Here is an 11,439-nt window from a genome sequence, read left to right as displayed (position 1 = left end):
TTGAGACAAGAGCAGTCCAGAAACCAATGTACAACACAAATCACCACTGCTACCACCACCGACAACAATGATAACAGAAAATAACAAGGGAAGAGAATACGATACCACCGGCCAAGAAACGAGTCCCACCAGGAAGCCCGTGTCCTTCCGGGTAACTCCCAGTTACCCCCCACTGCGGGCATGATGTGCTGTGGTATGGAATACCTCTTTGGCTAGCCTGGGTCAGGCGTCCCGTCTCTGCTTCCTCCCGGCTTCCCCTCCTCCTTGGCAGAGCATGAGCCTCACAAAGTCCTTGGTCAGGGTAAACATCAATTAGCAACAACTGAAAACATCGGTATCACCAGCACTGTTCCCAGGCTGGAAGTCAAAACACAGCACTGCACCAGCTACCACGAAGGAGAAACATCACTGCTACTGCTGAAGCCAGGACATTATCCACCCCTTATTCCATACCATTCACGTCATGCTCAGATCCCACATTTTCAATACACCATTGATCTCCCACATATATACATCCATATACACACAGACCAAGAGAAAAAGATCATTTTCTTAGTGCATGGACCAATCCCTATGATGCTGCCGAGTCTATTTGGTCCATGATGTCAGGTTCCATCTCTTATAACAATCTTTCAGGGCAGGAAAGGCTGTGTGCAGTATTGGATCGTTGCCTGCTGATGCTAGTCATTCCTTTACTGCGGAACTCATGCAGTTCTATCAAAGTTCATTCTCTGTTGGGATGATGGCTGGAGGGAAGTCAGGGCTAGTCGCTGGTGACCTGGAGACATCTAGTTGATGGGCTATAAAAGTATTACACAGCAGGCAACAGCAAACAATTAAGTTCATTGGCTGTTTTCCCCTAAAATCAACTCCCCTTGAGGTATACATCGGACTTCCCCATCTTCCCGCATTACCCACCAAGTATATCCAGGTCTCTGAGCAAAAGGAATCCCACAAGTGGGTTTGCCTTTACCTGAAGCAGGAATTACCCAGACTGTCTTCCCCAGCAAATTCTTCATATGCACTACGGGAACTTTGTCCCCCTCTACAATATGTAAAAGTTCTGACTGGGCTGGGCCAGCCCTGTTGGCAGATCCTCTGGTGTTGACCAACCAGGTGGCCTTTGGTAAGTGTGTATCCCAATGCTTGAAAGTTCCCCCACCCATTGCTCTCAGTGTAGTTTTTAACAGCCCATTGTACCGTTCGATTTTCCCAGAGGCTGGTGCGTGGTAGGGGATGTGATATACCCACTCAATGCCATGCTCTTTGGCCCAAATATCTATAAGGTTATTCCGGAAATGAGTCCCATTGTCTGACTCAATTCTCTCTGGGGTGCCGTGTCGCCACAAAATCTGTTTCTCAAGGCCCAGGATAGTGTTCCGGGCAGTGGAGTGGGGCACAGCGTATGTTTCCAGCCAGCCGGTGGTTGCTTCCACCATGGTAAGCACATGGCGCTTGCCTTGGCGGGTTGGTGGCAGTGTGATATAGTCAATCTGCCAGGCCTCCCCATATTTATACTTCAACCATCATCCTCCATACCAAAGAGCCTTTAATCGCTTGGCTTGTTTAATTGCAGCACATGTTTCACACTCATGAATAACCTGGGCAATAGTGTCCATTGTTAAGTCCACCCCTCGATCACGAGCCCATCTATATGTTGCATCTCTGCCCTGATGGCCTGAAGTGTCATGGGCCCACCGGGCCAAAAATAATTCACCTTTATGTTGCCAATCTAAGTCCATCTGAGCCACTTCAATCTTAGCCGCTTTATCCACTTGTTGGTTGTTCTGGTGCTCCTCAGTGGCCCGTCTCTTGGGTACATGGGCATCTACATGATGTACCTTCACCACCAGGTTCTGCACCCTGGCAGCAATATCTTCCCACAGTGCAGCAGCCCACATGGGTTTACCTCTGCGTTGCCAGTTGCTCTGCTTCCATTGCTTCAACCACCCCCACAGGGCATTTGCCACCATCCATGAGTCAGTATAGAGGTAAAGTACTGGCCACTTTTCTCGTTCAGCAATGTCCAGGGCCAGCTGGATGGCTTTCACCTCGGCAAACTGACTCGATTCACCCTCTCCTTCAGCAGTTTCTGCAACTTGTCGTCCAGGACTCCATACAGCTGCCTTCCATCTCCAATGCTTTCCCACAATATGGCAAGAGCCATCAGTAAACAAGGCATACTGCTTTTCACTTTCTGACAGTTTATTATATAGTGGGGCCTCTTCAGCACGCATCACCTCCTCCTCTGGTGACATTCTGAAATCTTTGCCCTCTGGCCAGTCCATGATGACTTCTAGAATGCCTGGACGACTGAGATTTCCTGTTCGAGTTCGTTGTGTAATTAGTGCAGCTCATTTACTCCATGTAGCATCGGTTGCATGATGTGTAGAGGAGACCCTGCCTTTGAACATCCATCCCAGCACGGGTAACCGGGGTGCCAGGAGGAGCTGTGCTTCAGTGCCAATCACTTCCGAAGCAGCTCAAACCCCTTCATAGGCTGCCAGTATCTCTTGCTCAGTTGGGGTATAGCTGGCCTCAGATCCTTTGTATCCCCGACTCCAAAAGCCGAGGGGTCGACCTCGAGTCTCCCCTGGAGCTTTCTGCCAGAGGTTCCAGGTAGGACCGTTCTCCCCAGCTGAAATGTACAGCACATTTTTTACATCTGGTCCGGTCCAGACAGGTCCAAGGGCTACTGCATGAACTATCTTGCGTTTAATTTGCTCAAAGGCTTGTTGCTGCTCAGGGCCCCATTTAAAATCATTCCTCTTCCGGGTCACATGATAGAGAGGGCTTACAATCGAACTGTAATTTGGGATGTGCATTCTCCAGAACCGCACTGCACCCAAGAAAGCTTGCGTTTCTTTCTTATTAGTTGGTGGAGACATTGCTGTTATCTTGTTGATCACATCTGTGGGGATCTGTCTACGTCCATCTTGCCATTTTATTCCCCAAATTTGAATCTCCTGTGCAGGTCCCTTGACCTTACTCCATTTTATGGCAAAACCGGCTTTCAGCAGGATTTGGATTATTTTCCTCCCTTTCTCAAAGACTTCTTCTGCTGTATTACCCCACACAATAATGTCAACAATGTATTGCAGGTGTTCTGGAGCTTGCCCCTGTTCCAGTGCAGTCTGGATGAGTCCATGGCAAATGGTAGGGCTGTGTTTCCACCCCTGGGGCAGTCGGTTCCAAGTGAACTGGACACCCCCCAAGTAAAAGCAAACTGTGGCCTGCACTCTGCTGCCAAAGGAATTGATAAAAATGCATTGGCAATATCAATCGTGGCATACCCCTTGGCTGCCTTTGACTCTAGTTCATACTGAAGTTCTAGCATGTTCGGTATGGCAGCACTCAATGGTGGTGTGACTTCATTCAGGCCACAACAGTCTACTGTTAATCCCCATTCTCCATTAGACTTTCGCACTGGCCAGATGGGGCTATTAAAGGGCAAGCGAGTCCTGCTGATCACTCCCAGACTCTACAGATCAGCTGATGGATGGGAATCAGGGAGTCTCGGTTGGTGTGATATTGCCACCGGTGCACTGTTGTGGTCACAATTGGCACTTGTTGTTCTTTGACTTTCAGCAGCCCCACAGCAGAGGGATCTTCTGAGAGACCAGGCAAGGTGGACAGCTGCTCAATTTCCTCAGACTCCAAAGCAGCAATACCAAAAGCCCACCGGTACCCTTTTGGGTCTTTGAAGTACCCTCTCTTGAGGTAGTCTATGCCGAGGATGCATGGAGCCTCTGGACCAGTCACAATGGGGTGCTTTTGCCATTCCCTCCCAGTCAGGCTGATTTCAGCCTCCAGCACAGTCAACTCTTGGGATCCTCCTGTCACTGCAGAAATATAGCCCTTGACAGCTTGATGGCATCAGGGTACACTGTGCACCGGTATCTACTAGAGCCTTATACTTCTGTGGGACTGATGTGCCAGGCCATCTGATCCACACAGTCCAGTAAATCCGATTGTCCCCTACCTCCACCTGGCTGGAGGCAGGGCCCCTCTAATGGTCATCACAGCGTTGGACACTTAAGTATTGGTGAAAGGGATTATTCTTCGTTATCACAGGAGCTGGAGTAAAATCAGCTCTTCCACTCCATCTGGGAAACTGCTCACCAGAGACTGAAGCCGTAGCTCTCATGGGATGATCAGTCTTGGCCCTTGCTCCCCTCTTCAATTCACTCACCCGTTCCTCCAAAGCTGAAGTAGGTTTTCCATCCCACTTTGTCATGTCTTCTCTGTGATCCAGCAGGTAAAACCATAGGGTAGCCTATGGAGTATACCTCCTGTATCTCCTCTCTCGAACAATAGGACGCCTTTTGTTAATAGCTGAGATGTGTGTTGGTACATGTGAGGAGCTGGATAAATCAGATAGATGGTCCCTCAATTGTCTGAGGTCCTGGGACAGTTTTTCCACAGCTGAGATGATGGAAGGGGTGAGATCAGCTTCGAACTCTCGGAGTTTATGAACCATTTCGTCCACTGTTAGTGGTATTATGTCATTCCAGGTTACTGTTGCCAATGAATGGGCATATGATGACGGTGCATTCCGTGTCAGTTTTTGCCACATGGGTCGTGTACATTCAACTTCATCTGGATCTATGGGTGTATCCCCGTTATTCGGCTTGATGTGATAGATCATCTCTACGATGGCTGATTCCCTCAGAGACTGGATGCCTTTGTCTATAGTAGTCCACTTGGCCGAACGACTCATAACATCGTCATGTATGGAAACCTTTCTTTCACAGCTGCCAAGAGCCGCCTCCAAAGACCGAGGGACTTTTTCTCTCTTGCAATTGCTTTGTCAATTCCCCCTTCTCTAGCAAGTGATCCCAGCTGCTTGGCTTCCCTACCTTCTAGTTTGTGACCATCGACCCCATTGTCCCAGCATCGGAGTAACGAGGTGATGATGTGCTCCCCTGGTTGACGGGTAAAATCTTTTCGCATATTCCGTAGCTCGGTTGAAGTCCGAGGTTGAGAAGTTACCTCTTCTTCTTCTTCTTCGTCATGTGATGATGACTCCTGATCAGATACTAGACCGGGTGGTGAATTCATTGTTTCTTCATCTTGCTTCACCCTTCTTGCCTCTTTTTTGCTTGTTCCCTTGTGTATAGGGGCAACTGATATTGGTACGAATTGGTCCTCTGGTTTGGCTGCAGTGATTAGCACTGTGGTTTGAGTAACGGTGGTGTAGCTGTTGTGCTTGGAGCTGGGGTAGCCGTGCTGTCTGTTGCAGTTGAAGTTTGAGCAGCTGCTGTACTTTCCACTGGGGTAGCTGTGCTGTTCATTGCAGCCAAAGTTTGAGTAGCGACTGTACTTGTCGCTGAGGGTGGTGTAGCTGCTGTTCCTGGAGCTGGAGTAGCTGCGCTGACTGCTGCTTTGCCCTCAGATCCGCCGACATTCTTTTCCTTTTGAAGGTGCTGGATAGTGTTGAACAAGGCCCTGTAAACATAGGCCAAGCCCCAGCACGTTGCCATGATTTGTCCATCTCTGGTATGGCCAGAATGCTCACACACCTCATTTAAGTGTTTTACTAATTCTTCTGGATTTTGCAGTTGTTCGGTAGTGAAATTCCAAAGTACTGGAGGGGCCCACTGACCTAGATACTTGCCCATACTATCCCACACACCCTGCCCCTCATGGCTGTCCAGCCTCAGGGAACATCTCTGGTCCTCCTACATTGTCATTTGACCCCAGACAAGACCCAAACCTGACTGCTTAACTCTTGAAATCAGTTGTGGGCAAAACACACTCTGTATGCGTGCTAGCATGGTGATTCCCATCATGATCAGCAAACAAGTCTCAACAGCATTAAAAGGCCATTCAAAAGCTTTAAAACTCTCAAATGTAAATGGTCTGGGGAGAGGATCTGGGGGGGTAAAAGGATGTCTCCTTCACAGGTTGAGTACCTGAGAAGGAGAAAAAAGATGTGTAATTGCTAAGCACTTCTATTATATACCTCCCAAAGTATAAAGGTGGTGACCACACTGGGAACATAAGCCAGATCAGTTTCATGATCAATGATTCTATTGTATTACAAGTCATTACCATAAAGTACAGTGAGACAAAAACCTTAGCCCAAGCCCCACACTTGAAAAACACTAATACAGCAAATACCAGATGGAAGTAAGATATGATATACTGAAACTGTGAGGTCAAGAGGAACAACCTTGAGAACCAATAAATCAGCATTCTGACAAGTGACTATTAATCCGGTCAGATCTGTCGTTATCTCAAACCCTTGTGCCCCACGTTGGGCGCCAAAAGAACTGTCGTGATTTAAACCCAGTCAGGCAACTTGTTCACTCACTCCCAGTGAGTGGTGCTGGGCTGACAGTAATCGAGCCCCCCCCCCCCCCTTCTGGGGCTCTCCCCTTCCCCACTCCTGGAGGAACGGGGAGGAGGATCGAAAGGGTGCAACTCCTACGGGTTGAGACAAGAACAGTCCAGCAACCAATGTACAACACAAATCACCACCGCTACTACCAACGACAACAATGATAACAGAAAATAACAAGGGAAGAGAATACAATACCACCGGCCAAGAAACGAGTCCCACGTGGAAGCCCATGTCCTTCTGGGTAACTGCTAGTTACCCCCCACCGCGGGCATGACGTGCTGTGGTATGGAATACCTCCTTGGCTAGCCTGGGTCAGGCACCCTGTCTCTGCTTCTTCCCGGCTTCCCCTCCTCCCTGACAGAGCATGAGCCTCACAAAGTCCTTGGTCAGGGTAAACATCAATTAGCAACAACCGAAAACATCGGTATCACCAGCACTGTTCCCAGGGTGGAAGTCAAAACACAGCACTGCACCAGCTACCACGAAGGAGAAACATGACTGCTACTGCTGAACCCAGGACACTGACTAAAGAATCATCTGAGGATTAGCTATTCTCACCTCACTGCAATACATTGCTTAGGGATGGTGTATGCTTAAAAGTTCTCCTAGTTCTTAGTTCAGAAGTCTATGAGATGAAGAAGCTATGTCCCTTTCTTCCATGGCACAGACTCTCTGCATGGCTGTCTGGTTCCTTAAATTTCCCTGGACAGAATAGTAGCACTCCAGATCCAATGTCCAGCCTCAGTAGGTTGTTTTATTTATTATCCATATTTATGTGTTCTTGCAGATACTTTCATAACCTTAATCCTTCTGTTTATTCAGCCATAGGATTTTTTTTAAGGAAGAAATGTGCATACAGACTGGATTGCATAGACTTTATCAAGTTTATATATTGAAGGAGATATTCTTAAGCTTCAATTTGTATTACCCTTTTCTATAACAAGGGCGAAAAAATCAGCATCTTTTCCCTATTATACTATACTTTTCATTGGTATTGGAATTTAGTTTAAATGCAACTAAAAGGAAGGGGAAAAAAAAAAAAAGGCTCACTCAATTAGTGATGTATGTCTTGAAGTAAAAGACTTTCCAAACAGACTTATTTTCTAGAGGCTTATTTTATTTTTTTTCTTCTGTGTATGAACTTTTTGTCCTCCAGGTTAGACTTCTCACAGTGGAACACAAACACAGCCCACTGAGAGCATTAACTGTGTTTCAAAATAACTACAATGTTCTGAAATGTCCTTTAGAACTGTCTTGAAAAAAAACACAAACCACTAAGAAGCCTGAATCAATAGAAAATAAACACATTAAAATATGGCCAATTTCTTTTACACTTTTGGGCAGCATTTTCTTTGAAACTGTGTTTTAGTCAGATTTTTAGAAAAAAAAAGAAGATTTTCCTGAAACAGTCTGAATTTATTCCTCCAGTAACATTATTTTTAATTGGACTTAGCAGAAGTGAGGGTTTTTTATCTGCTACAAATGAACCATAAATGTCCTTCTTTCGTGCTCTTCTTCCATACTAAAATTTTCATTATGATGGAAACAAATAAATTGTTGGCGCCACAGGAACTGATTTCTTCAATTATTTTATGATATGTATATGCTTTACTAGAATAACCTATGGCATGGTCCACTAATTCAGAAGAGCATATAGGGTTAACTAAATGTTTTGCTTCAGTACATTTATACTTATTAAACCTGCACTTACTACAGTGAGCCATTTTTGATTGTATTTCTGATGGCTTTGCCGCAAGGTTCTCACTATTTTATGAAATATATTGCTGCTTAAGTTTGTTTGATCAATCAACTCCCAAATCAGATAGTTATGACAATTTACAATTAACTTTTATTTTAGACCTTTAAATATAGCTGATGTGTTCTTTGCAGTGGGTGCTTAATCTATTAGTTTATTGTCATTTTCTAAATATCGAATTGTTCATGTTATATTTTTTGGCAGAAATTAAGAATACTGTATGGTACCAGAAAAATGACACAGTGGACAGTCATTTTAATTTTGAGAAACTTAATTAAGGTTTGTGCTGTGCTTTGTATGGAGAAGTACCGCATATCGCACTTGCAAATTATTATGATGAATTAATAATTAATCTTTGTGATGAACTGGTGAGATGTGAATTCTAATATATATTTCTGGGGAAGATAAATAACAGATGTAATCCAGCAATCAACAGAGAAATGATTTACTGATCTTACATATAATGGAAAATTTGCTGAAAATTTCAAAGTGACTGAAAGGCAGGCGGTCAGGAGCTAATGGCTGCAGTGAGCTCTACAAAACAACTCCCAGAGTTAAGTTAGCCTAATAACACAGTATGTCTAATATACTTGTGAATCTTATAATTTTAAGAGATCTTAGCAATATATTTGCAGAAGTAACTGATGCACTTTCACTATTTTCAGATTCTCTAACTGTATTATAAACAACAGAAAAGTTACAAAGCTTTCTTGCTGCAACATTCAAAGCCTAGTTCAGCAGCATCCAAACTACAAATTGACAACCTGTGGAGTTAAAAATTAATTAGCTCACAGAAAGAAAAGTTAATCTAATTTTTAACTTTAAAAAATGTGGTGACTATTACTACTCCTTATGGAAGTAAATAATGATTTCTTGAGAGCAGTAAAATATGGTTTAAAAGTTTTTGATAAAAAAAAAAAGAAACATATTAAGATACAAGTAAATCTGTGCCAATTTACTTCAACAAATCCCATAGAAAACAGTACATTAGTTATACACAAATGCAGTTGTTAACTATAAACTATCACAAATATCTTAGAAATAATGTGGAAATAGACTAATAGTGATAATTGGCATCATTAGGTCAAAATTTAAGGTGAAAGAAATAACTTCTTTCCTCTTCTCATTCCCTCCAAATCTTAAAATTTAGTCACCTTTCTTTGTTTCTTTCAAAGGCAATACATTAAGCAAATGAACATATAGGAATTGAAATGTTAATGATGGACAACATAAAAGATTTGATCAGACTCTCAGGAATATGAAATAGTGAAAAGTAAACTAACTCCTACATTTATTTCCCCAGATGGTTTTCAATTTTGCATTCAGTCCATAAATTTTAGGAGCTTTTCATATCCTGCCCCTCAGGATATATTCCCTCAGGATATTATACTGTCTTAACTTGGTTCTCAACCCTCTTAATGTCTGTTTTAATGGCTTCCTGTTTGTGTTTAGTCAAGGAAATGTTAACTAAAATATCAACTGAGTAATGATAATATCTTGCATAGCCATATCTACTTGTGGGGTGTTGTTTTTTTTTTTTGGTTTGGGTTGCTTTTTTGTGTGTGCGTGTTTGGGGTTTTTTTGTTTGTTTTGGATTTTGTTTGGGGTTTGGTTGTTTGGTTTTCTTGGTTAGTTGGTTGTTTTTTTTTGTTTGTGTGGTGAGTGCCACCGTTTGCCAGAGGGGATTATTCTTCCTGGAGATTTTTGTGAGACTGGTAATTTGTCAAGAAAACACATACATTTTGAGTAATGTGCAACTGCAGCTGCATTGGTTTATCTGTGTTATGAGCACCAAAGTCACCAATATAGTAGGTTTTAAAATATTGTCCTGAATCATACATGCGACTCTTGCTTATGTGTAGAGTGCCTGTAGCTGTTGTATTGTATAATTAAATAGCATTCCAATTAGACAATCTTAATGAAATATTTCAGAGACAACATGCATACATCCTAATTTTCTCTGGTGTTTAGGAAGAGCAAATAGCCAGTTGCATAATATTGTGTAATATAGGCTGGCTATTTTCAGTATAGGTTGTTGTGAATCTATATTTATATACAAACTCGTAAGACTTTATAAGGCTAAGAAAGTAACCAATACTATTATTGTCATATTACTTACTTGTCTAAGGTTATGCTTTATGGGACAGATTTGGTATTTTGAAACATTTAAAAGAGAAAGCTCAGGTAATTGAGGGTTACTATTCAGCTGAGGCTTTGATATCTATTTTTCTGCTAATGAGGAACATAAGTATTCTGCTGATCACTAAAGCAGCTAAGACATTACAACATCCTTAGTATTCTTTAATTTTTAAAAGTTAATAATAAAACGCTAATTACCAGTATAAAGCAAATGAAGGCTACTGTCAAGTTGGGATAATATGTTAACATAGCAGAGATACAGTTTAGAAAACAGATTCTGTTCTTGATGCTCTTTTTTCTTGGGAAGGCTGACAGAATAACATGTGACAACTGGTTTGAGTAATTTTTTGAGAGGGCAGGCTATTATTTTTCTTGCGGCATCATGAAGGATAAGTGATTTCTCTTGTAACTGCAGGGCAGGTTTAGTGGAGATACATGACCCAAACCATAAGACTCAGTGAAGGGCAACAGTGTAGGGAATAGGAGCCTTTATTTACCAAGTTGCACTAGATTACATATGGCTGGATGAGAATTTTTTTCTAACACAGTACTTACCATGTTTTACTTGTTGTACAATGCATGGAGTGCATTTACTTTTAGATGTGTTTTACTTGCTGTGCAGTGCATGGAGTGAAAAGTGTTTTACTTGCTGTGCAATGCATGGAGTGAAAAGTGTTTAACTTGCTGTGCAATGCATAGAGTAAAAAGATAGATCTGTTTTTTAATGTGGGACACTAAAAGTGATTACATCAGTCTCAACAATTGTGAATTACTTCAAACTCCTAAAGGAGAAGTCAATGCAAAGCTTACTGTTCCTGAATTTTCTGCAAGAAAGAATGACAAAGAGTCAAGACTGGAGAACTGTGGCAGGTGATAGTAAAGTCTCTTTACTATTATCATGCTTCATTAATTTCTTTCTCTGCAAAATTATAACACGGTTAAGTACGCTTTCCCAAAAGTGCATTTTAAGGTCTAGAAATTTGTCATTGTTTTTAGAGTATTTTTAAATCCTCAGGTTAAATTCTAATTATACAAGATAGCATTATTATTTGTTATTCCTATTTTTGCAAACATCACTGTTTACCTTACGAATATTCAATTTTATTTTGAATCTGGCCAAGCAATGTAATTCTTATTAGTATATTAAAACCATAGCACTGAGGCAGTAAATAAGTCATTCATCCCCCCCCCCCCCCCC

The 11,439-nt window shown here is 42.5% G+C and overlaps 1 protein-coding gene across 1 annotated transcript in view; it reads right to left on the bottom strand.

Moving 5' to 3' along the window:
* Nucleotides 1-1,042: 1,042 nt before the first annotated feature.
* The window catches only part of LOC134156695 (ribonuclease H-like), a 521,461-nt gene continuing 511,064 nt past the window's right edge, over nucleotides 1,043-11,439 (bottom strand). The window contains exon 2 of the mRNA XM_062604968.1: nucleotides 1,043-2,240. Coding sequence (XP_062460952.1) covers nucleotides 1,527-2,240 — 714 coding nt within the window. The 3' untranslated portion in view covers nucleotides 1,043-1,526. The remainder of the gene's footprint in view (nucleotides 2,241-11,439) is intronic.

This window comes from Pezoporus occidentalis, unplaced genomic scaffold, assembly GCF_034315485.1.
Source record: "Pezoporus occidentalis ecotype Australia unplaced genomic scaffold, CSIRO_AGI_Poc_V1 ctg9, whole genome shotgun sequence".
Lineage (NCBI taxonomy): Eukaryota > Metazoa > Chordata > Aves > Psittaciformes > Psittacidae > Pezoporus > Pezoporus occidentalis.
Note: the sequence above shows the minus strand (reverse complement) of the source record. Positions and strands in the feature narration are given on the sequence as shown.